This window comes from Rattus norvegicus, chromosome 3 (genome assembly GCF_021556685.1).
Source record: "Rattus norvegicus strain SHRSP/BbbUtx chromosome 3, alternate assembly SHRSP_T2T, whole genome shotgun sequence".
NCBI lineage: Eukaryota > Metazoa > Chordata > Mammalia > Rodentia > Muridae > Rattus > Rattus norvegicus.
In genome coordinates, this window is record NC_141536.1 from 52,225,781 (window position 1) to 52,253,424 (window position 27,644).

The following is a 27,644-nucleotide window of genomic DNA, read 5'->3' on the forward strand; positions in this document are numbered from 1 at the left end:
AACAGCCATTAACACAGAGACCCACAAGTAGTCTATGCCCAGAGAATAACAGACTATACTGGGATCGGCTCCAAATGGTTCATTTATATCACTCCCCTGTCCCAAGGCTCAAGAATTGTCTCCCAGAAGAGAGGGCACAAAAAGTGTAGTCAATTGCCTCCTCTTACAATGAAGGATTTCTGGACACAACACAGCAACTACACAAATGACCACTCAGCAATGTTGAGAGTATGCACAAGATCCCAGCATGCTCCAGCCAGACAAAATAACATCTCAGCAGAAGCCAGAAGGTGAGACAAGGGTTTCACCTTGTCCAGACAGGGTTGTTGTTTTGTTTGTTTGTTTTTGTTTTTGTCAATATGATAATCAAGCTACAATTATTAAAAAAGAGCCTCAATTAAGAAAAAGTCTTCAAAACCAGTCATGTGCCTTGAATCCTAGCACTTGGGAAGCAGAGCTCTGTGAACTTGAGTCTAGCCTGGTCTGCACTGTGAGCACCAGAACAGCCAGAGCTACATAGCTAAACCCTGTCTCAAACAACAGTATGGGGCTGAGGTAGGCATTCATGGTGGCGGGGGAGGGGGGAAGCAGGGAAGGAGGAAGGGGAAGAGAGAGGGCAGAGAGAGGGAGGGAGGGAAAAGGAGAGGGGAAGGAAGGGTGGGAGGGGTAGAGGGAGGGAGGGAGCTCTAGAGAACCTCTATCAGATTGCCATAGGCAAGCCCCGTGGGGAGATTTTCTTGACTAATGAGGAAGGAGGGCCCAGCTCACTGTGGGTGGTGCCATCCCATTGCAAGTCGCCTTTTTCTCACATAGAAAAGCAGGCTGAGCAAACCAGTAAGTAGCACTCCTCCATGGCTTCTGCTTCACTTCCTGCCTCCATGCTCCTGCCTTGGCTGCTCTCAGGAGACTAGGTCCCATGGACAAGTAAGCCAAATAAACCCTTCATTCTAGAAGTTGCTACTGGTCATGGTGTTTCATCACAGTAATAGAAACCCTAACTCAGACACACCTCTCTCTCCCAATCTTTGGGTTGTTACCTTGACATCAACTGTCTCGGCTTTAAACACCAAGGCATCGGGTGTTTTAAATTCATTTTGTGAGCCCAGGCCCTTGAAAGCATATAGCCTACCTCAATCTGAGACTTAAAGGATGTCTTATAGTAAGGACAAAGTAGGGTAATTCCCACTTATGATTAAGCCTTTTCTCTCTCAAGGATTGGGCCTATTTTGCCAGCCAAATCCCCCATTTGGAAACTCCCTACCCCTGAGTTACATAAACTTTGTCTTCCTCATTTTCAAGGCTGACCTCATGAACCTAGCAGTCCACATTCATAAATAAAACGGCTTGCTTTAATTAATTACTTGTGTTAATTAAATGTTTACTTTAATTAATTCTGCCATAATGACTTGGGTTGGTGGTCTTTCTCCTTGCATCTTTTGGATTATCAGCATCTGAATACCGACTTGATGTGTACATTGACAAAACTCTTGATACTACCCCAACTGTCTTGTGTATCTCAGGAAATAATGATTATGATTCCATTAATAATATTTTCTGTCAAACTCTAGAGGAATTGGTAAATATTTTCTCCAAAAATGGTTGCACTCCCTCCCTCCATCAGCCACCACCATGGATGAATGAGAAGACTCCCCAGGTTGATGGCACAGAATTGCTCTTCAATAAGATCACAGAAGAAAACTTGCTCAAACTAAGCAAATACATACATACATGTCTTGGTTAGGTTTCTATTGTTGTGAAGAGAGATCATGACTGTGGCAACACTTACAAAGGAAAACATTTAGTTGGGGCTGGGTTGCCTGTCAGAGGCTCAGTCCAGGATCATCACAACTGAAAGCATGGCAACATGCAGGCAGACATGGCACTAGAGAGGTAGCAAAGAACTCTGCATCCTTATCCACAGGTGACAGGAGAGAGAGTGACACCAAGCCTAGCTTGAGTTTCTGAAACTTCAAGGCCCACCCACAGCGTGACACACTTCCAAACAGGCCACACATAACTCCAGCAAGGCCACAATTCCTGACAGTGCCACTCCCTATGAGCCTATGGGGACCCATTTTACTCAAATCACCCCAATAACCGTACGGATAGAAGAACACATAACACCAGATAGATAGGGCCAGAAAATAAACTCTGAACAGCACCTTGCTGTAAAAACATTAAATACATTTTCCACAAGGCGGCTGCAGTGATTGTTTTAAAGTTTGACTCAGTTTACCTCACTCTTCTGCCCACAGGCTTTCTGAGCCTCTAACAGAGAAGGCAAAACTCTTTTCCAGAAGCTACACAGGCTACAAGACTAGGCTCCCATACTAAGTGCGATCTCATACCCTGCCCACCTCTCTGCCCACACGGGTTTCCTGGAGCTTAAATAACTGCTCATCAGTGCTTCCTCCACAGAATCCTTGCCAATGCTACTCACTCTGCCTCAAGCTTGACTCTTAACTTCCACTAGATGTCTACATTCTAATGTGGCCTTATTTAGAGAGGTGTTCTGGGTATTTCAGAGCTCTGGGATGACCCTAAAAGTTCTATTTCATCACGTGCACAGCCTATTTCATAACCCTCTCCCCTTGGTATGGAGAAGACTAATAATAATAAATAGGGTGAGGTATTCCTAAAAGCCTAAAGAATTCAGTTTGGCCAACAGCCTAGGTGAGCTTAGCAGAATACCTTGATCCACAAGAGGCAGAATACCTTAGTTTCAGTCTTATAAGATATTGGAGACTCCAGCAAAGCTGGCCCTGCACTTCTAACATGATGAAAGAGTAAGGGGATGTTGCTTCATGCCACCATTTCGGGTACATTTTACACATCATTAAGTCTAATACATCTGTCTTCGAGTTACTACTGCTGTGATGAAACACCACGGCCAAAGCACCTTGTAGAGGAAAACACTGTCCGTCATCAAAGATGTCAGGACAGCAACTGAAGCTGGCAGGAACCTGAAAGCAGGAGCCGATGCAGAGGCCATGGAGGAGTGCTGCTTTACTGGCTTGCTCCCCATGGCTTGCTCAGCCTGTTTTCTTATAGAAGACTGGATCACCAGCCCAGGGATGGCACCACACACAATGGGCTGGGTACAACCCTCCCTAGTCACTAATCAAGAAAATGCCTCGTAGGCTTGTCTACAACCTGATGTTATGGAGGTATTTTCTTAATTGAGGTTTCCTCCTCTCAGATGACATTAGCTAATGTCAAGTTGACATAAAACTATTCCGAACAATACCTTCAATATTATATACCAACATTCCCATCCTTTCTTTTCATTCGATGTAGGTTTTTCTTGCAGAGAATTACATATACAATGGATCAAATTTGAATATTTAAATCTCTACCTTGGTTGCAAAGGTAAAACCATGAAATGGCCTTCTCCAGTCTTCAGCAAAGCTATTGCATTGTAATAGCTTCAGTCTTTGGTTTCAACATCCACTCTAACTTAAATGTCACCAAGTACTCCTGTGGCCCGCCCTAGAAGGCACGCGTGAACAGAGTCTGTGCCACTGTAAGAAGGGAGGGGTGCTCACAGCAATGGCACTCTCTTCCTATGGACTATGCTGACCCCATGAGTTGGAAACCAACCTTGGCCTTGCTGCAGACCCACTTCTCCCAGCCACGTCTGTGGATACGCCCACTAACCACAAAAGCTTTGTGTGTAAATCTGTCAGGAGAACCCATGACTCCCCTTCATAACTTCGGAGATGTGACAGCATTCTGACTGACCTGGCAAAGTAGGCTGGCTGCAATTAAGTTTATCTAATTTCCCTTCCTCTCGAGATACTACATCCTTAACAAAGAACATCTGCAAAGACAGGCCTTTAGGTTGAAAAGAGTCTTAAAATAGAATCAGCTTTCATTCACCAGGCTGTGGAATGTCAGGCGCCATATTTGTATCCATTTCCTAGAAGATTGAAAGTGCTTTCAAAATATATCTGTCATTTCTCCACAGTGGCTGGGCAAACCTGCCACTGAAAAATCTTCTGAACAGGCAACTTGTAGTACAAGCATGGTTTATTTCTGTCAGAAATTGACTGCTGGAGTGTGAAAGAGACTCATTAAAAATCTCTTACTGTGATCTTACATTGTTAAAAAGAAAAAAGAAAAAATGATTAAAAAAGCAAGGGGAGAAAAAAAATATAATGAAGTGTACATAGAGCCTACAGATGCTTTCCAACGGTGTCCTCCTATTAATCGTTTTTTGCAAGCAATGAAAGGAGTGTAATTAGTTCCAGGAATGTGGCGGACACTGTTGTTTGGGAGAATCAAGTTAAAAATTTCACCTTATCCTAATATTATGAAAAGTTAAAGGAGGAGGTCAGAATACTGTACTGTAGAGAAGAAAACAGGATGCAAAAATAATGTTATTTACCTTAATCTTAAAACAAGGTTGACCGCACAAGGACCTTCTCTGTAGTCTTCATTAGCATTTGGTTGGCCCTTTGAAAAGAAAACAACAAACAATGCTGTAAGCTTTATTGGGAAAAGGATAAATTCAATCTCAGTATCTCTTGACTCCTATAGCCCTTTATGGAAAGTTCAAGATTAGTGCTTATCCTAGAAGGTCTTCTTTGGCTCCCCAAGACCTTTTTAGAGGATCAGAAAGATGCTTAATTAACGTCATACTGTGGGTGTGAATGCTCCACACAGACAGCCTCAGTCACAGGATGGATTCCGTGCATGGTACCGCTGCATCTAGTCCAAATTAAGGCCGTCCGTCTAAAGTGGCACTTCGTTAGTCCAGAGCAAAGAGCCAACACCCACTGGACCTTGGAGATGCACAAAGGTAAGAAACCGTGCCACGGATGGTTGGGACACTTGTAATTCCAGCATTCAGGCTGTGGAAGCAGAGCTGCGAATTTAAGTACAGCTTAGGCTATGGACCAAGAGCCTGTCTCAGAAAAGCAAGGACTAGAGATGTGGCTCGGTGGCAGAATGCTTGCCCATTATGTAGAGAGCGTTAGGTTCTATCCCTGGACTGTATGTGGTGGGGGGTGGGATGGGGTGGCATGGGATGACTTGGGTACATTAAACATAAGCATTGGGGTGAACACAGATTAATCAACGTTCATCCTCCCTACACTTCTCACCTATCATCCTGACACAGATAATCCATCAGGGATGCCTCTATGACACAGAATATTCCTGTGAATACCCAGGCTTCATCAGACCTCCTGAAATAAAAGATTTCAGGAAAAGCTTGGCTCTGTTGGTAACCTGCTGTGCAAGCATGGGCAAGTAACTCTCAAGCCAGCAGCTCTGTTTACAAAATAGCTAAACCACCTCTCGAAGATTGCTGGGAAAATAAGAGATGTAAAAGTGAGCCGTGAATTATAAAAATAATCAGTGCTGTCCCTGTTCTCTGTTTACTTCTTTTGCTTTTGGACTCATACTTCCTCCTAATTTGTTTTCCATGTGGAGGCTAACCCTACAGTTTACCTCTGAGTCTTTGACTGAGTTAGATGACAGAGTGCAAAGATTGAAAGTGGATCCCATTTCTACTTTCGTGTAGCTAGCTACATGGCCTTGCACAAACCAGTTAACCTCTGCATGTCTTTATGTAGCTATAAAAGACAAGGAGTAGCTATCAGACCTCAGAGAGGTTTCCTGTAGTCAGTCATGAAGTCCTCTCTGTCTAAACACATAGGCAATGCACACTGCCCCATAAAATACAAAGGCAGGTAAAACAGAAACACATATAATCAAAGTACAATCATACAACAAAACACTTGGGCCTATCCCCGGTCTCTAGACCCATACCCTTGCCTCAATGGCTTCGCCACCCAGCACAACCACAGCACAGCCTTCTGTCATACACATGTTCTAAGCGCGTATTATACATGCACTGCACAGTCACTGGACTATTATTTTAATAAGACAAGTTGTACAGCTCAATTGTCACATAAAACTCAATGATAAAAGAATCATCAGGACAGGTTATAGAAATCCAATCAGAAACAAAGGAGCAAAGTATCAATTAACCACAGTGTTTGATGGCTAAAGTATAACGGACTTAATCATTTTCTTCTCTTTGCTTACTGCCCACAGTACAGTGATTTCTAAGGCACTTGGGTGGGCCTTATAACCCTATTCCTTCTCCAAAGCCTGTTATTTAGGGCTGAGCATCTTGTAAAGGATGGTCTTCCACCATGCTCTCCTTCTACAATCTGCTTAAAGAAATGGTTTCAATTACTGCTGGTTTGAAGCCCCCGATTTTGGGAGCGCTACCCTGAACTTGGCTATCCGTCTGAAACTTAGTGAAGTTGTCTACAAAGCATCTCAAATAAAAATGACTGGCAAAGGAACCAACCTGAGAGTCGTGCACGGAGAGGGACTGTATTTGCTCGGGGATGCCACCAGCGTTCACCGAGATCTGCCAAGAGAACCAATGTTATGACAAGCCAGGAAGCCAAAGGGAGATGTTAGTGACTGGGACGTTACATCGTGATCATCAGAGATGGCATTTTAGAAGACCTTAGGCAACAACAGCTAGATAAAGTATGTCCCACATGCTGCTGGCCACCCTTAGACTCCAGGGCCCACTTGTTCTGTCACAGAATATGACAGAGAAAGAGGAGAATCTATATAATAAATCCTGGAATGACCCACATGGTTTAAACAGTGTGCTTTAAAAAAACAACTTTATCTCTTAGTATCATTCCATCTAATGTTAAGGGAACCTTAATGAAAAGATATGAAACCTGCCTTTTACATTATTATTTTGGGTAATTTTTCACTGTTGCTTGGACAAATAAATATGGTGGAAAAACAACAACAAAACCGTTTCTCTAAAGGAACCACAAGAGCGAAACTTTTCACTCAAGATTCCTAGTCTGGTCCTAAGGTATTTCAGCCTAAAGCTCTACTTTTGTGATCTCTACCCTGGGGCATAAACTTGAGAAAGTCAACAACAACAACAAAACCAACCACAATCAAAGAGAAACAGCAATGAAAAACGAAGGATCGAGATCTTATTTCTAATTTATTATCAAGACTAAAGTCATCAGAAATCTTCGCAGCAAGCACTTTCTCAAGTCCAAGAGTATAAATTCTTGCTCTCTGTGCTCACTCCAAAAGAACTTCATTCAAACTGAAGTGATGGTGAGAAGTATTATTAATTAATTGTTATTAATGATTTAATTAAGCAATATTAATTAATGCCTCTGATTTACTTTGAAATGCATGGAAGAGTTAAGGTGGGCAACGGCGTGAACAGGACACATATATGGAAAGGCACCTTAAGTGACAGAGGAAACATGGTCGTTGGTATGTCACGATAATGGTATTAATTTTGCTTCATGTTTGAAAAGTTATGTAATAACAACATGTTTGTGAAAAATGACCCTTAGAAACACAGCAAATCTCTGACCACTTACCAGCACAGGCAAGGACCTCTACAAACTACCCCTTCAAAGAATCCTGCAGGCTGACCCACAATCTGCCCCCCTCCTCCCCTGATGCTTTGCTCCTGGGGCATCATCAGGATGAAGAGACAGTCAGGTGATTTAACAGAAGGACCACACACCTTACAACGTCCCATGTAGGTATAACACTGCGTGTCACGACACAGCCACTTCTAACACAAGACACTCCAAACACACATGGGTGCTCAGGGTAAGAGAAAGCTTCCCCATATAACATATATTCACTAACCATCAAGTACAGTTCCTATTGTCGCCACTGTGCGATAACCCTATGAAATTAGGCCACAGCCACATAACTCTGTTACACTGAAACCCTACAAGAAGATTAGTAGCAGTCACCCTTCAACAATACAGAAACTGTACCAAACTTCTTCCTATCTAAACAATTTACTACAAGAAAAGGCCTTGAGTGGATCTGCATTTTGACAGGCAGAAAGAAGGAAAACTAGAAATGAATGTTGGATATAACTCTGGAAACAGACCCTGATAGGGACCTCAGACCTGGTGAAAGAGAGGCAACCAGTTCAGAGCTGGAGGGGAGAGGAGGCACTGTCTGCTTCCCAACTTCTCAGAGCTGGACCTCGCCTGCTCTTTTTCTATTTTTAATAACGCTGCAACAAATTTCAGTGTGCTGTGTTGGACTGCATCCCTAGAGCAGAAGAAGGCCATTAGTGGACAAACTGGTGGGATCTATTAAGAATTCTGAAACTTAGCTGAAAAGGTGGCAGCATCCATTTTTGAGTTTTGATAAATAGGCGCAGATTATATGAGAATCTGACACAGGGAGAAACTGGGGGAGGAGCCTACTGAGTTTGTAGCATTTCTACGAGGTGGAAATTATTCTAAAGCAGAGAGCTAATGTTTGGAAACACAGGTTTTCTGACCACAAATCCAGCGTTAGTCACCAGTACACTGAAGGGTGGTCACCTGCGCTAAACTGCAGGGGCTGGGACCCAGGCCGAGCAGCCTCTGACAGACAGGCGTCAGCACAATATACTCGGGAAGAAATCCGGTCTTTCTCTGCCCTTCCACAGAGGAAGGTAAAAAACAAATACGTCTGGCACTGCTGAGCACCAGAGAAACGCCTTTCATCAGCATGGTATTAAAAGCTAGTGGCAGTTTTAAAAAAACATCAAGCAACAGAAATAAATGTAATCTTCACATGTGTTTAATCTTTAGCTAAACCTGGTAAAAATTAATTCAGCCTAAATCCGCATTGAAATACTTTTCTAATGAGAACAGGATCTGGGAGCTGCAAACAAAGACTTTCCTAATTATCCCAGACACACGGGATGGCAAAGCCCTTCAACACCCTTCTTGTAGGACCTGCCTAGCTTAAGTCAAAAACAATTTTTCAGCTGATTTCTGAAATGTTTTCTTCCTCATTTCATTATTTGTTTGTTCGTTCGTTCATTCATTCATTCACTAATTCATTCTTGGATGCCATTCTGCACATCTGCATTCATAGTGACTTCTGCAGTTCTCCTAGTCAGTTGTCTAGACACTAGCCTTTAATCAGAAGTTAAAAATCGGAGTTGTCTAGACCTAACCTAAACTAGGAAAGAAATTCCACTCTACTGAGCCTAAGAATGACTACGCGATTTTCAAGTTTTGCCTGCTGTGGTTGGTAGTTAAGTCTTCCCCATCTTCTAACTGTCTTGGCCTTTAAGGGGAACTGTTTAAATGAAAGCCTTGCTGAAGGCCTACCTCAGCTAAAGGAAACCAAAGGGAAGTGGATTTAAGTAAAGTCAGCTTCATTTTTCACCTAGAAAATTAAGAGTGAAGCAAACCTGACCAGAGTTGTGTAAAAGGAACTTCCTTCAGAATCTGACAAAAAGCCAGCCCAAACCACTTCTCAAAAGAGGAATCAATGCCCAAGCCAGGCAGTGGTGGTGCATGCTTTCAATCCCAGCACTCGGGAGGCAGAGGCAGGTAGGGCTCTGTGAGTTCTAAGATAGCCTTGTCTACAAAGTAAGTTCCAGGGCATCCAGGGCTACACAGAGAAACCCTGTCTTGAAAACAAGGCAAAACAAAACCCAATAGTGGACAGGGTCTAGAAATCTGCAATAAGATTTATGAGCTAACACTCCCTAAAGACGAGTCCTTGGCCAGGACTTCCTCCACGCCCTTCCCCAAAGATGTAAAGCTCTCCAGAAAGCAGGCATTCTCCTCTTGATGCATAAATCCCCAGGGTGTCTAACACTTCTAACATGAAGTCTGCGCTCAGTTTTTCATCAATTAATTCTCGCTAGTTCTAATATTAGTATTGTTCTTAATGAGCTTTGGTCTCCGTGGACTTCTGTCTTCACGCAGAACAAGATGATAAATAGAAGAGGGCAATTATCCATTTGCTGAAAATTATTAATTACTAGTGGGTAAGCTTCCCAGAAGATCATATTTTTCAAACTGGGCCAATTTTTCAAAGTGCTGGGCTATGAGTTTCAAGCAAACCAGCTGAACTCTGAAAGCTTAAAAGTCCATACTGGAAATTCTCTCCAAGGTAGAGCCTCTAAATTTGGTCCAAGAACTACCTTTCCCTTGGTGCTCCACTGACAAATACCTGCTCAGACCTTCCTGACCAGTCTCATCAGGTGCTCCTTAGCCTGCCGAGGATGGCGCATGGCCTCTCACGAGCAGAGGACTTGTAAAAGGCCACATCTCTCTCTGCTTAAACACAGTGGTACCAGAGCTGCTGTTGCTGAAGTCCACATCAACCACCTTGTGATCTTTTATTCCTGTTCTGACCTCATAAGTAATATAGCCTGTTCATACTTCTGTGCTGCTTTTACTCCAGTGCCTGGATATCTGTGTTAGCAGCAAACAGAAACAATATCTCCAGTATGCAAAGGGGACATGCATACAAATAAAACACTGCCCTTCTTTTCTAGCCAAAGGTGATGGGACCGCCAGCGACGGTGTGTGAGGCGTATTCCCTTGCTCTACATCTATGCAGAACCTACACTTTTCAATAGAGACAGCTTAGATGCACATGAAAACCCCTCAACTCTGTGCTCTGCTCTAGTCACAATGGAAAGGAGGGCAGCGTTTGCTCGAAATGGCTAGGTAGGATTGCTCTAAAATCCCGACACAGCATGGTACCCAGTATGTCCCAGTGCAGAGGCTCCATGGTGTTCTTACCACAGAGAACAATGTCCCTGGGCAAAGTTGTAAAGTGTGAAATAGGGAGAGTCATTCAAAGAACCAGCAGGGAGGAAGGTGGGACCTGAGAAAGCCGATATTGGTGGGCAGGAACCCGAGGAAGCTCCGCCAGCGAGAAGAGAGCAAGGTGCTCAGGGGCAGGGCACAGTGTGGCCTGTGGCTCCGCAGCTGCTTTGCTAAAAGCACAGCCAGCCACTGCCACTGCCACTGCCACTTAAGCTGTGCCTCACTTAATCAAAAGGAAGCGTCTGCTGATTAAAAAATAAAAGGAAGAAGTCTGGATAGGTATCACTTCTAGACCACAGTTTCCAGGTTCTATAGTGAGGCCTGAGGAAGGCAGGCATTCATTACTGACTGTGAAACACCGGGAGCTATTTAAATATTCTCAAATTTCCTCTGTGAGTATTGGCATGCCATAATCATCACCGGGCATTAGGGTAATTAATCATATGGAGGAAGTTAAGTAAAAAAACGATCTCAGTCAAAAGATGACCAGTCCTCAGAGATGCCATGAACAATGTCTCACTTAACCTCTAATTCACCCAGCGCATTTAAAGGTCAAGAATCATGCATTCAACCTGGGCATCTTTCTTTTTTATAAAGTATGAGGCAAAATTTTGCCGGCATGCTTTCAGTATTTTCTAAATAGTGTGACACTACAAGCTGGAAATAATTATCTCCCTGTGAGGGCCAGGGGTTCCTCTTGAGTGTGTCCAGTGCGATTCCACCAGTCTTCCTGGCTACCTCATAAGCACTGTGATCACCCTACATCATGGGGGAAGAACAGAGGCTCACAGACTGGAGTGGTTTACCACACTCTAATCAGGCCAAGGTAACTCAGACAGAATCCAAGCCAATAAAATAAATCCATCTGCCTTTCCATCTCCCAAATGGATCAAACTCTGCCACCACAAAGGGGGCCTAAAGAGCAAATAAACAACTATGCAGATACATACATACATACATACATACATACATACACACACACATACATAATCATGGCTCCTCACCTCTGGGTTCTCTTCTTTTACTCTTCGTGACTGCAAAACAAGGAGATGTCCATTAAAATCCATGAAATGCCACAGAACCACGACAGAGACACACACTGGCCAGTGGTGGCCGCGGGCGTTTACCTTCTCTTGAGAGGCAGCCGCTTTCCCCTCCTCACTCTTCTCATCCATCTCATCATCACTCCACTCCCAGTCGCCATCTTCAGTCTTGTGAAGGTGACCGCTTGACCCAGGAACTCGCCTGACCTGAATCAAAATAAGCCACACTTTCACGGGTTGGATGGGCACAGCACTCACCGGTACTACTTAGGGTTAGCTGGTACACGCACGAGACTCCGAAGAGGTAACCCAGGGGAACATTAGTCCACAGATAACTGACGTTAAAACGCCAAAAGACAATACACCCTTAGACTCCCACCCTCAACATCCTTCCAAAAATACTGTGTTCTTGAAATGCATTAGTATCACATACAGAGAAAAAAAATTTTTTAAGAATATGAAGCATGTGAACCACTAAACAAACAAAAAAAGGACTGCATTTTTCGCTTTTACTTAAGCTAGAACCTTAGTTACCACACAAACAAACTCATGTGCCAAGTTTCAAAACTGCCTACGGAAATGCACCCAAGTGACTGAGTGCAGACTGAGTGGAGGCAGAGAAATCTGGGCGCTGGATCGGTTGCATTAGGCTGGAGTATCAGCAATCTAAAACCTTATGCCCACAGGGCACATCCCTTTCCACTGCTACCTTGCTCTTCTTCAGATCCTGATACTATACTTGTATCCCCAGGAATGTATTCAACCTACTTGAGTGAAACAAAACAGGATTAGACGAGCCCTAACACACACACACACACACACACACACACACACACACACACACACACACACACACACATCTAAGCACACGAGACACTCGTGAGATGACAAACACAGCATCTTCGTCCTCAACTTGGACATCAGACCTCCTGTGCTATTGCGTCTGGGGACACAGGTTGTCAGTGCATCGTTTAACCACGGGGCAAGCTTTCACGTGTGCGGCGGCTGGTGAGGAAAAGCTTTTACAGGGAGAGCAGGGTGGAGAATGGGCTGCTGTCTGTAGTAATTTGAGACGTAATTTGGCAAAGCAGTGCAACAGCTGAGCAGGCAGCAGGCGGGCCACTGGTTTCAGAGGAGCTTCAAGTGGAAGAGTGCCATGGAGACCGTGTGTTCAACCCCTTCATTTCACAAACGAGGAATGAAGGCTCAGAAAGCAACCCAAGGAAAAGCAGCTGTCAGGGGGAAAAAAAATCAAAGGAACAAACAAAGCCTCAGACTCTCATCCTTCATCCCCCCACAATGTCACTGAAATCAGAAAGAAGCTGTTAGGTTCAATCCCCAGAACCCATGTAAAAAGAGCTCTGTGTAATGGTGTGCACAATTTCAGTGCTGAGGAGATCAAGACAGGTAGATCCCTGAAGCTCACTGGCAAGCCAGCCTAACCTGTCCTGGTAGGTTCCAGGCCAGTAGAGGATCCTGTGTTTAAAAGGAAATGTGGGCATTATTTAAGAAAGGACACCTGTAATTGTCATGTAACCTACACACAAACACACAGACACAGACATACACACACACACACACACACACACACACACAGGCATGCTCACACATGTCTGTGATGTAATGAAGGCTATTATTTATAACCTACACACACACACACACACACACACACACAGGCATGCTCACACATGTCTGTGATGTAATGAAGGCTATTATTTATAACCTACACACACACACACACACACACACATACACACACACACACACACACAGACACACACACACTCACACATGTCTGTGATGTAATGAAGACTATTATTTATAACCTACACACACACACAGACACACACACACACAGACACACACACTCACACATGTCTGTGATGTAATGAAGGCTATTTTTCTACAATAGAAACCATTGAGACATATCACAGGTATGTCGTTAAACGGAAGAGAAATATTGAAAGCTTTAAAGTTAAGTAGTGTTCGTGTCCTATAACCAGGAAGATATGAACAGCACATGCTCAGAGGTGGGCTGGACTACCTTGCATAATCTTTGAAAGTAACTCAGACTACCTGTTCATAAATATTTAAGATCCAACTGAAAAATTTTAAAAAAACCTAAAAAGTTATTCATAATTTAACTTTTAAAGGGCACAGTCATTTTTAGCACTCCGACAAACAAAAAGTCACCTTTGAGAAACTCAGTGCATACCTCCGTACTTAACATAGCTGTTTTCCCCCACTTGGATTTTGAATTGCTGCAAAAAACCCTATTATGATGGTAGTGATTCTGATGGTTCTTATAGATGCTGGCAAAATACTACAGAAACAAACGCTGAGGTGCACTCAAGGAGTTTGAGAAGAGATTGCTCATTCCTAATCTATCATTAAACAGGTAAGGGACGAGGAAATGATTCTCCACTGACATACAATTAATTTCTTTGGCAACACTAATCACGATGATGGGTATTTGTTGATGACTACATTTAAAAGAAAGGGATTTAGAGCTGTAACGATTATAAAATGGATTTCCAACTAGGAAATGAGTAAGCAAATAAAATCATAGACCAGAAACCAAAATAAAACTCCACCTTTATGAAAAGTTGCAGAAACCAAGGATCATTGATAAATTATTATTTTCTCTTAAATTACACAGAATGAACCTCCTTCCTCCTGTTAACAGCTCAGGCTCTGCTCTGAAACACAGACAGTGCCTTATCCCCACAAGCACCACTTTCCTGTGATCTGTCAGTTTCCAGTCTACGAGCAAAATCCACCTGCAAAGAATGTGGTACCTACCCCTCTATGTCTGCTTTATTGCACAACCCTAGCTGCTTCTCTCTTAGTTTTATTTGCTGAAAGAGAAAACGATAAAACACAATATCTAGGATTATAGCCCCGGCTATTGAAAGATGTGATAGGATGGGCCTTTAACCAGCTGTTGGTTGAAGAAACTAGTAAGTATATACATTAACTTAGTAAGAACCAATAACAACCCAAAACGTATCGAGGAAAATATAGATTCAACAGTATCAAGAATAAAAACCCAAGTCAGTCTGTGCCGTGGTCCTCTGCTCACTCCTAGGAATAAAACTGCAGCAAAAATTGAAAGCCAGGTTTCACGTTGTGTTTATGTGACAGTGACACCAGGTAAGAGAACAGAAATCAATTGCATGAAGTTACATCCTTGGAGGGAGTTTATAAGGGCAAAGCCAAGCACCTAAATTTCCCATAGTTTTACAAGTGGCCTTCTGACTTAGGAGTGTGAAAAGATTTTGGAAAGTAAAGATGGGGCAGGGAGAGCCTTTATTTTCCTCTCCCTTTCAATGACTACAATTCAGCACAGAAAGGAACTAAAGCTCCCATTTCCCGCTGGGGCGGGGACAGAAAACAGACACTGAGGAGCAGTGGTGCTCACTGGCCAGTTCTCATGTGGCCACTGGGCAGGTAGGTGTCCAGGGCAAATATTCGGCCAGCAGCAGTAAAAGAGGGCAGCGTGGTGGGACAAGTGGCTGGTATGCTCTAAAGGTTCCTGTGGTGTCTTGTAAGTATGACTTTCCACATAGCCCGACTTCTGACGGGAGAGAGGAGGAGTCTATGAGGGAGCCAACAGAGAGACCTGCTCTACAGAGCCTTCGACCACAGAGATGGTCACATTTCTCTAGCACACGGCTGAATCCCAGCTAGCATACCCAGCAAACGACCGACCACCTTCAACCCCTTTCACTGCCGCAAAAACTCTCTAGACACTGGGTCTTGGAACCTCCTTGGAATAATTTTCGCCATTATTGAGAAGCCGGAACTCGGCTTCCCTTCCCCTGCAGACATACCAAGTGCCTGACCCTGCCCTGCACCAGCCACCTCGGCCGCCCCCTTCCCCCAAGCTCCCCTGAACAGCAGAAAGCAACACAAACACATTTCTATTTTCAGTCATTCTGCTAACAAGAAGCATTAAAGCTGTTTCTAATTAATTGCTGTTTTTTACATACTTGAGGCAATGCCAAGCAAACAAAAAGCCTTCTAAGTTATCAAAAATTAACAAACAAATGAGTCGTGGTAGGGTTTTAACAGTAATCATTTTCCTGTCTCCGGGGCTCCAACCTTGGCATCAGCTCGCTAGCATCTCTGTCCTGAATGGGCTGCCTGGCCCCCAGGGCCCCTCCAGCTGTCTTCTGCCTACCATCGCACACAGCCTGGAGGCTGGGCTGACTCTCCCTGCTTGCACTGCCTCATGCCTCACACTCTCCTCCTCCGGCTGGCTGGTCCAGTCTATTTAGCACAGCACCGAGAGGGCCTGCTGGGTCAGTCTGTACATCCAACTCCCAACCATCTTGCAGGCGTGGCTACTCTCATTCTTCTACCTCAAGCTCTCAATTCTGTGTTCATAGTGTTTACCCTCCATCACTTATCCACCTCTGCTTGTGTCTGCTCTCTGTTCTGTCTTAACCCTAAACATGGCTACTTCTCCCAGTGCGACTGTGGGTCCACAGGCCTTTTCCACAGCCCCCCTTTCCATCCTGAAGGACGACCTGGGAGCACAGCATGTTTTAGTTTTGATTTCCAAATCCATGGCTGGATACAAACACCTTAGCAACGCCTCAAAACTAACGTTCAGAATTCTCTACGAGCAGCCTCATTCCGACACTTCTCCAATGTTATCTGAGTTAACTGCTCTAGATTTTTCCCTCGCATCCACATATCTGTGACAGCGGCCAAAGGGCACGATCAGCTAAGGCTGCCAGCTCACTGCCTCATAATAAACACCCAAGACCTGAAAGGTGATATTAATAACGAATTAATTCTTCCTCACAGCCAAGTCTAGCAAACACCGCATTTTAGCACAGTGCACTGCCACCATTGTCCCCCTTCAACGCCGGTGTTCCCTTTCCTATTAAACACAATACTAACTCATCTCCAAGCCTCTGGATCCTCCCTCAGTTTAGCCTTCACATCGTGTCAAGGAGTACACACTTACTTTCTCGCTCTGACCTACAGGATGACTCCAGACATTGTAACGTTCAAATCTTTTGATACTTTGGCCTGAGAATATATTTTCAGGGCTCACTCTCCACACTATCCTTTAGACACACCACAGCCGGGGTGTGTACGAACTGCATACGTTCTTGACCCTGCTAACTTATACATGCATGACACTAGCCCTTGACCTGACCTATCTGTCCAGGTTCTCCGATAATCAGGAGGCTAAATCAGGAAGACGGATACCTGAGGCCTATGTGGGTATGAGATTAGTTCAAGGGAAGTCTGGAGTTCAGCACCTTTGCCTGAGTGTGACTGAATGGGTTAGCTCATCACATGGTTGACAGAACAAAGCAGACTCGAGAAAGCAGGGCTTCCAAGCCTAGGTCAGAAGAAAAACGAAGATGTGGCTATCTACCTTATCCATTCGCTCCTGGGGCTTCGCTGTGGTCTCGTGAACACTTGAGGCCAAGGTGATCAGGAACCACACAAGCACCCTTACCCAACAGCTCGGAGGAGACCCCATGAAGAGTCAGTCCTCAGGAAGCGCATGTGACTGAGGCTCTCTCAGTCCAGACAGCCTCAGGCAGAGGATTTCCCTAATTCCTGACCCTTGGAAAACAGGAGATCTTCAAAAAGAACTGCTGTTGTCTGAAGCCCCTGTATTTACGGTCACATGGCACACAAGAAAGAATAATTGAGGTAAGGGTTGATAAGGAATTCATTCGATTCCCTTTTCCCTTCTGAACACTGGGACTCTCTGAAGACCAGCACGTTGTATTTGATAAGCCTCAGTGGGCCAGACAACAGGTCAGACCACGCTTTACTTTGTAAGCAGCTTCTACCAACTGTAGATGTGCTGGGTCTAAAAAGAATCTCGTTTTAATTCACACTTGCAAATTATTTCCATCTGACCAAGTTATTGCACATTAAAACATCAAGAAGAAAAAAAAAGAGCTTATTACCATTAGCCAGAGATGATAAGCCGCTACTGCTAAAGCTTGGCCCTTACCGCCCCCCTCCACCCTGATTCCTGTTAACACCTTTTAAACTCCAGCTCACTTTGCCTGAGAAAAGTTGGCGTCCCTAACAGCAGAGAGGAGGACTCTAGGGTTCTATGGGCGATTAGAAAGGCTCCGGAAGAAACAGTGTGGGTAAGTTAAGAACGTGGTCCCAAACACCAAAGGACACCTTGCAGAACTTCCTCATAACCCTTTAGCATCTCTACTGTGAGAATTAAAAGAAAATGTTGCTCTTCATGTAGCGACAAAAGAATTTTGTAACTTCGGAAATCCAACATGAAAGGGTAGCGTCTTCAAAGAGAATGCAAGGAATTCTTTCAAAGAGGCAGCACGGAACAGAGAGGCAATTAGACTTCTTATTCTGTTTTAATCCCATCAATTTTCCTACATGGCATTCCTCCAAGTAAGGGTGACACAGAACAATGACAACCAGCCATGAAAGCAGCATCCAATTTTGCAACTTTTGTCTTTTCCAACTGAAGCTTCTGCTGGAATGGGTGCCAAGCTGATGTGTAACTTCAGCTAATGAAGAACAATGGGAACACTCGGTGAGACAAATAACTCAAACTGAGAAGGCACCCTTCTCAGAAAACCAACGGGAAAAGGGGAGAATAACGCTTGGCTCTGGCACAGAGGAGAAGCTGCCTGGATTCTGCAGCAGGTCATAGGGGAACTCCATTTCAGAAGGAGAGGTGGGGACTGAGGAGGAGGAGCCCGCAGGCTTACTGTAGCTCCCAGAGGGCAGTATAACTAAGGGTTCTCCCAGGAAACAGAGCAGCGAGGCGGTAGTCCGTTCCCATTCTCCTGTGTCAACCTGGCTACTACAGTCCATAGTCACTAGATCAAACGGCAATCTAGCTGAGGCTAGGAAGGTCTTTAGTCTATGTGATTAAAACCCACAGTCAAATCAAGGGAAATTATCCTTGATAAACTGGCTGGGCCTGATCCAACCCTTGAAAACGCCTTTCAAGCCCTTCAAGCCCGGCCAGGCAGGGCTCCTCTGAAGAAAGCATCCTGGTAACAGCTTCTATCCTGCTTCAGGGTCCTGACAGCCTGCCCTCAGCAGCCCTGCAGTCGAATGTGCCCACTTTCTGCAGTAATTCTCCTGAGTCTCCTATGGTTCTGTTTCTCTGGCTGCCGCCTGACTGAGCCACTCACTACATCTTACAACCACATTACTGGTATTTACAAACAAAAACCAGGTACCCAGTAAAAGAGCCAGTGCTGTTATCCTCTGGCTTTTTGTTAATGGAAACTTAGCATCCCCAGGTGGAATCCTTAAGGAAATGGGACAGAGAAAGCAATGAAAGGAGAGTAACTAAGGCACATGAACCTCGGTAACTTAGGTGACTGGTTCAGACTAGGAGAAGACACCCACCAAAATTAGGGGCTTGTCCAAATGAACCTATGTCTACACTGCTACTTTAACCTTCCAGAAAGAATGATCTTTGATTAGTGACCAGGACATAGTCTGGAAAGACATCCTAAAAGGACTGTAGCCATATAGGGCCTGGCAAACATAACACTGGCAAGGCCTTGCTTGCCTTTCTCCCCAACTCCCTCTGCCTTGCTAAAAAACAAAACAAAAACAAAAAAAACCTGTTAGATTATATTTCTGAAACCTAAAACTAGACACCAAGGTCTGTTCTCTTATTTGGCCACTTCCTCCTCCTGAGGGTGGCCACCAAGGTCTAGCTATCAAAGCATTGAAGTCCAGTAATCAAAAAGCTCCCCTTGGCTCACCTAATTAACATATCCGATTAATATTAAACACCCCATCCTAACACAGGGATATAACCTTTACCTTTATAAACTGCCATATTCCTGGTCATGCCATCTCCTCTCTACCCAGCAGCAGTCCTCTGCTGCCCCCACCAGCACAAATACCCCTCCCCTCTCCCTTGTTCCCTTCTCTCTCATCCTCTAACTCCTGTCTCAAATTCCCTGCCCTTTGTCCTTCTAAGGCAAATGAACCTCTTTTGTGATGAGAAGCTGGCCTTGGGGTATCCTGAGCTGATATGTTCATAGCCTAAGGGCATTAATTAGGTGGGCTCAAAACTAAATCCAAACCCAGAACGGTATTAGGTAGAAAACAGTCCCAATATTATATTTCAGCTAAGCAACCTGACCCCGAATATATACAAAAACCTTTTATTTGAGACAAGGTCCCATGAAGCTCAACCTAGCTGCAAATTTTCTCTGTAGCAAAAGATGACCTGGACCCCTGATCCTATTGCCTATATCTTCAGCATGAGCTACCTTCCTCGTCCAATTCGTGCACTACTACTCACCCCGTACCTGATACACAAGCATCCTACGGGCCAATCTATATCCCAGGTTCCAAAAACATTTTATATTAATGCGTGAACGTGAATTCCAAAGGGTTCCTGCACAAAAATTACTAAGCACCGCTCTAAAGATGCTTCAGCTTTTGGTCATCTTATACTCCAGGTTGGATGACATCGACAGTAGAAAGCAGGGAGGATAAACGGTCATCAGGAAGCCCGAGTCAAGTCTTACCAGCCATACAGATGTACACGGCATGCACACACAGCACAGGGCACGGCCATTGATGTGAAATAGGACGGTGGAAAGTGGTTGCCACTGGGGCTTCTCAGGAGCCCATGATGCTTGCACTGCTTATCAGGGTCGTGCCTAGGAGGCTCAGGGAGAAGCATGCTTACTCTCTGACGGAAACATCAACAGGCATCCATAGTAGAGGACAGTGTGGACCAATTACAAGGGTCAAGTTGACCATCAAGGTACGATCAGTAGAAAAATCGATCAGAGACCAGAGCATTCACCAGTGTGTGTGCACATGCATGAATGTCTAGTAAGTCCAAATGTCTCTGAAAGCATTTGGTTTACAGGATGTGAGGAGGTCTGCTGGGTAGACAGGGGTGCTTTAGTTTCTAGTTTTGGGCTTCAAGGACTAGCGGGTGACATTTCTCTCTCCCTCCCTAGTTCTATACTAACTTGGAAATAAGCTTGAACATCATCTCAGTTCCAAAACATCAGCTCCGCACCGCAAAGGTAATGTCCAGGATTGTGGCCTCAGAGGTGAGCAGCCTGTCACTGTGGACACTTTAGACAAGACTTATCTGTCAGGCATGCTGACAGGCACATTTCTCCCTCACACAGTCAGGGCTATGTGACACAAGGACCCCTGGAAGATGGGGGAAAGAGCATTCCTGAGCCCTTGAGTCCCTCTCCCATCATCAATCAGATGACTGCTGTGCCATGCAGGAGCAGCTCGGGAAGGCTCTGCTAAAGGGACATCAAGAGTGAAGAAGAAGCACCCCCTAGACAGTCTTTACTCATCAGGCGTATGCACTCAAGTCAGAAAACAGAAGACTTCAAAATTAAAATTATAAAGCCTTTTAAAATAAGTCACCACTTGGAACACCACAGTAGTTATATGTCAGTTGTAGAGAAAGTAAAAGGCTAACAGGGAGTGAAACGTAGTGTGAACTTGGGTACCCCACACCCATTTCAAGCATAAAAATGAAATGAATGAGGCTTCTAGAACCTGGTATGACAGCACAGTCAAAACAAGAACCACAGGCTGGAGAGATGGCTCTGTGGCTAAGAGCACTGGCTGCTCTTCTGAGTTCAATTCCCAGCAACCACATGGTGGCTCACATCTGTAATGGGATCCAATGCCCTATTCTGGTTTGTCTAAGACAGCTTCGGTGTACTCATATACATAAATAAATAAATCTTGGGGGGAAGACCGAGAACATCCACTTACTTTCACTGACATCTGGTGCTGCAAAGGTAACAAGTCAGGGTTTCCAGCATTGCCAACAGCGGCTTCAACAGTGGAAGCTCTATTAACAAAACACTGTACCACACAATAATTGTAATTTATTGGTAATAAAAACATCAGAGAGATGATTTCTTGATGTTTTTACTTAACTGCAAGTTTTTATAATAAGATTTATAAAATAATAAAGAAATGCAATTAATGGCTCGAGTTCATGTTTGCTAATTTCTTCCTTACGGTTTCTCACTGTCAGAGAGCTAAATCTCTGTGCTTTATTATAGACCATTATTCTATAACGTGATGGATTCTGGGTTTGGTTTGGTTTGGTTTTTGTTTAAGCTGGAACTTGTTTCAAAATTATGAACATACAGGGAAAATACCTTGGCTTATAAGAAAATTTGGATCCAAGAAGGAGCGGGCTCTGAGGACTGCAATCGCTTGCACTTAGTGACATCTAAACATACATTTGCTCGTTGAATCTCATTTGTCTGATGCCCATAGAAAATTTTGCTCAAACAAACTTTGTTTTATAATCAAACTTCCCTACATGTTTCCCCACATTTTTTCCTAAAGACAAATGCCCAAGCCCAGTGACAAACCATCACAGAATTCCCGAAGGGTTATTAGGGAGCAAGCAAATTAAGAAGACCCTATTAGTTCCCCAAGCCCTCATGGATCTTTAAATCCATGATTTACAGACCTAACATCACAACAGATGTTGCAGGGACAGAGAACCCAGGACACACAGAGCACTATTATATTACAGGTACAGAAAAGTGTCACCAAACGATAAATAAAATCAGAGAAAAACCCTAAACTAAAATGCAAGGCACAAGACAGTTCCGGACCAACTTACATCACACTGATACTCAAAGGCCACTATCATGTCCTTATAGAACTACAGTTCGTTGCCATCACAGATCATTTTACTGTGAGGAAATAGCGAACAGGGACGACAGAACAGGAAGGCATAATTAGGGAGGCCTAATTCATTCTACCTGCTGGCACGAAGTAGCAATTGATGTCAAGATAACTGCAGGCCATCTTCTACGCATCTGAAGATCCTGTGAGGAGGGGCCTAGCTCTAAATACGAATAAAAGCAAACCTGAATGTGTAAACAGATGGGCCCATCTGCCTCAGAGTCAACACAGTAGCGTCCGTCCTACTGGAGATAATTCAAAGAAGCCAACAAGTCCATATTGCTTCAGTGAGCTCACTTTCCTTAGTGACCGACACATTTACCCTGCCTGCTGTCTGTGAAGGGAAGAGGTGTCAGGTGTGAGGGTAGTTAGGAAGTGTGCACCCACTCAGGCTTACACCCAGCAATGATTGATACCTTGGTTGTTTCCAGCACAAGTCTGAGCTGGTAAGAAAAGACAGTGACTGCATCGTGAGGTGGACCTGCAGAAACATGCCTAATATTTAAATTCTACTCTCTCCTAATCACTTTACTGGTCACTCTACCCAAGCTCTCTCCCCACATTCATCCGCTTAAGTTATGACTACCAGAGAATGAGGAATCTCTGTGTTTCCATTTCCGCCAGAGGCTTAAGCCTCTCAGAAGGTCTCATGTCCCTGGATGGCGCTGGGTTACCCTCCCCTAAACACAGGACATTCAGCTTAGCCAGGCAGGCACCTACCTTAACTACTGGGTCATAGGAGCAAAACATTATGACCCAAGAAATGGGAAGAGTGGCAGGTGTCGTCTAAGTGTCACCAACTGTCTACATTCTCCTCTTTATGGCACAACATTCACTTTGGTTTAAACATAAACTTTTGGTTTTAAATAGAAAGCTCATAAACGCAGAGAAGATGAATCTATCATAAAGAACCACAGTAGCCCACCTACTAACAATTCTGCCAATCTGACTTAACTATAAACCATAGCTCCTTCTGACACACTGTTGTTTGCCTAGGGTGTGCTCCTTGTCCAAGGTGTTGGACTCATAAGGGCACATCTTGCATCTTCTTACTTGCCTACACCTTCCCACCCCTGCCTTACTCATTCTGCTTTCTGGGAATGTATATGTAGAATATGGGTTTCACGTGAGGGAAACTTGGCATTTTTGTCTTTCTGAGTCTGGCTTATTTCTCTTAACATCACAATCTTTGTTTCCATCTATTTCCCCCCAAATCACATAACTTGGTTCTTCTTTGCTGCTAAATAAAACCCTATTATGTATGTATAATCATGATTTTCTTTATTCATTCATCTGTTGGTGGACAAATCCAAGGCAATGCAGCATCTCACCTGTGAAGATGTTAGCATGCATCTCTAATAGAGATGGCTTAGTGCACCACACTGCCATCTTCCTACCCAGAAAACCATCACTGACTCCCTTGCAGAATATCGTATCAGTCCATGTTAGAATCATCCCCACTGTGTCGAAATGATTTTTTCTTCAGTTTATTTACTTAAACTAGTGTATGCCAACATGGACAAATAGTCCATATCTCTAATCTATAAGAGGTCTTAGGACTTTCCTAAGAAGTGAGAAGCTGCCTCCACTCAAGCAAGATCTGTATTGGATGTTGTGTTCTTCACAAAAGGATCTTCATTGTTTTCCGATTGCTAACAACAGATTTCTTCCACAAGGACCAGATTCTTGTCTCTTATAGCACCAGGAAAATTGATTCTTGGTCATTAACAAGAGGTACGATGCAGGCCCCACTGTAAAAATCCCCTGGATACAACTTAAATTTCTGGGGTAACATCCAACTGTGCTTCAATTCAATATTGGAAAAGCATTATAAATTATATTTATCTTAATTTATTTCTTACTGTAGAGAGAATACAAGAGCAGCGAAATAATATAAATTTCCTTGTAAAAGGTTCTAGCAAGTCATATATTCTAATTCACATATTTCCCCCAACAAAGACAGTATATGACCAACTCTGATTTTAAAAGAATCCAATGAATTAGAGTTATATATTCTCACGGGGTTAATAAAAATAAAGCACAGTGGGAGAAAATCGTAGTCCCAGGCTCCATAGTTGGCGATGGTAAAAGGAAGACCCAAAGTGAATCCAGTCTCCCCGGTAGGTCCACTTCTTCTCGAAGCATCTACTTTGCTTATGGTACCTGCCAATCAGTAATATTTAACATTCGGTCTGCCTAACCCCAATAAAAGCCTCACAAGTAATCTGCAGAAAAAGAGAAAGAGCAAGAAAGGGGGCCAGATTGTTCAGACAACTGAGTGTCTACTCTTGAGCTGAGAGGCTGGGCACAGCCTACCCACCTGCCCTGTCTGGTGCACAGTGGTCCCAGTTACTGAACTTGTTTAAATTTCCATCACAGCGCCCTGAGTTCGTAAGAAACAAATGAAAAAATCCTAGGTTCTACACCCTTGTCATCTGGACGCTGTTCACATCCCTGTCTGCCCCTAACCCCCTACAGCTGTCATCTTCCCTCTGCTTCAGTCATACAACGGCTGGCATGACCTGTGCATGGTCTCCCATGTCTAGCCACCCGAGACACATAGGTATGCTTTCTGGAGAAGGAAGCCTCCCATCTACCTCACACTGGACACGGAAGCACCACAACCGCAATGAAGTCTGAATAAGCCACACTCTGCAGCCCCCTCCCCTTCTCGCTACTTAACACATCGGGCACCATTCGATCTGAACTCTATCACGCTGCCCTCAGCTAATCCTGGGGGAGCCATCCTCCTCTGCAGGTAGGTTCAAGTCACTGGGAAGACTTCAGAAGTCATCTAATCGTCTGTGAACTTGTTGGGTACAGAAAGACCTACCAGGGAAAAGACTGTGGATTAGCCATATTCACAATAAAATATGAAGATTGTCTTGGGATAGAGGACTAAAGTTCTTAAATCATAGGGGTTAATTTTCTAAGAAAAATAAATAAGGCAGAAGCTTTAATACTTACAGGGCTTTGCATTTTTAGGCACTAATCATGTTATCTACATAATCGCTAAACATGAGGCCAAGTGTTCGGGTTCATACATATTTTTATCTCAAATCATGTACAGTTTTTTTTTTTACACATGTTACATGTATTAACATGTACAGTGATTCTACACCTTACTAATACCTCGACCCTTTAATAGTTTCTCATGTTATGGTGAACCCCCTGTAACCATAAAATTATTTTATTTGCTACTGCAGAACTCTAATTTTGCTAGTGTTATGAGTCATGATGTAAATACCTGTGTTTTCTGATGGCCTTAGGAGGCGCCTATGAAGGGGTCACGGCCCACAGGTTGAGAACCACTGTATGATATGACACAATTCAATGTTTTTAACACAAAATTGGTTTGTGTCATAGAGACCTCGGGGAGTAGAAAGAATGGAATCAGAATCCTTCTCCGAGGCGGCAGCTGAGCAAACTGGTAACCAGCATAGGGAGAGTTTCCAGGCTCTCCTGAATCAAGGCTCCCACTGCACTCAGCGGCATTGCTGGAGTCACGGCTTAGGCCGATTCATCTCAAACAAAGAGATAAGGTGCAGTGCATGAGCCGCTTTTACAGGTAGAGGAGAGGAAATGTCTGAGATACTTAGTTCAGCTCTACAACTCCTCATGTGCTCTAAAAATGCTAATTTATACTGAGTTCTACTCTGGACACAACAAAAATCTGAGTCCTCATCTTCAAAACCTCTTAGAGAATGAATCATTTTCTTGGGGCTAGGCAGCATAATATCATTATTTTGTGACAGTCAAGGTCATCGTAGATACTGCTAATGAATGGGCGGCGATTACAGCAGGCCCGAGGTTCTTCTCCCATCTCCACATACAGATAGAAAGTGTGGCATTCCGGTTATAGTGCCATAATGAGGCTTAAAGTATTAATGACACATGTCTCGGTTAAAGATAAACTTCCATGGGATATTGTCTTCAGATTCCTAGTCTGAGTTATACTCTTACCAATGGCTGAGTCAATGATCTTATGGGGGAAGCCTTGTAACAGGTGAGACTGTACCCACGGTCTGAAGGGAAGAGGACAGAACAAGCTTTTGGTTTGTTATTCTGTGGTCCTTTCTGATCTCATGCTACTATGGGACCTCGCACTACTAACCTACCTTTCCTATCACTAGTCAGAGGTAATGTTGACAGGGCACCCAGAGCTGCTCCTGAGAAGCTGCCCAAGTTCTCTGCAGCCTGGATGACTGACTGCTTTTTCAGTTACTTGATTCCTATCCACAGCCCCACCCAGGTGAGGCCTCTCAGAGTGCACAGGGCTTTCCTCACTGCTTCAGCAGACCAGTTGCCTTTTCAGCTAGTCCTGAGAGCCTCCACATTTTTTTTACTGTTTAATCCTCATGGAGGTTCTAAAGACAGGAGACTGCATCCCTGAACCCCTGGCACCTGGAACTACCTGGCAGACCCCAGGTGGTCTAGGAAGATTTGGGTAACTGACCCCATAGCAGTGGAATGAATGAATGAATGAATGAATGAGTGTGTTAAATGTTTGGATTAATACCAACACAGCACAGATTTCTTCTTTGAAGACAGTTCACTGCGTCAGTCTATTAATGACTTAAAGGGAAAAACAGAATTTAATGTGGATTTGGTACTATGTGATTTTCATGTTACAGAATGCTTTTAGTACCTGTAAGAACTGTGCAAGGGAGCCCAACTGATTTATGATTTGCAAGAAGGAATCTTACTAGATAATTGCTCCATAGTTCATTAATTATAACCCCTGCATCTGAATTCACCATGTAAAACAATATTAAGAGAATCACCCAATTCACTCTATTATAATATTTTATCAAATATATTAAATTAGAGTACTACATTTTACAGGCACCCAAACATATGTGGCGTTTTGTATTTATTGCGCATATCAGTAATCAAAGGAAGTGTGGGCTGCAAGGAAAGGAGGGGCTGAAGGGACCACCACTCGATCCTGGACTTCATCACCAGCTCACTGCTGCCGCTGTGCAAACCAAACCCTTCGGGGGTTCCCACCTATTCCTCCCCCACCCCATGTGATTTAAACCGTGACTGCTGTATTCTTTACAAGGAACTCTCAGCTCTTTGAGTGGGCCGGCCTCAGGAAGCCCTGTCTGATGAAGGAAGCCCTTAGGCAAGATGAGCCGGGCTGGGCTGGGGTACCCACAGAGGCACGAGAAAACGCTGAGTGGGCTGACCGAATGCTGACTGAACGCTGGGGCGAGCAACTCACAGCAGTGGTCAGTAGAATATAGGGAGACACACCACAGCATATATGGTCATCCGCAGAGTGCAGTCACCAAGTCACAAGGAG

General features: G+C 44.0%; 1 protein-coding gene across 2 annotated transcripts in view; it reads right to left on the minus strand.

Annotated features, from left to right (window-relative positions):
* Positions 1-27,644, minus strand: part of Stk39 (serine threonine kinase 39) — a 265,532-nt gene that overhangs the window by 91,869 nt on the left and 146,019 nt on the right. For both annotated transcript variants that reach the window (XM_087654018.1, NM_019362.1), the window contains 4 exon segments: positions 11,732-11,854; positions 11,609-11,638; positions 6,326-6,388; positions 4,388-4,455 (listed from right to left, as the gene is read on the minus strand). In XM_087654018.1, coding sequence (XP_087510144.1) covers positions 4,388-4,455; positions 6,326-6,388; positions 11,609-11,638; positions 11,732-11,854 — 284 coding nt within the window.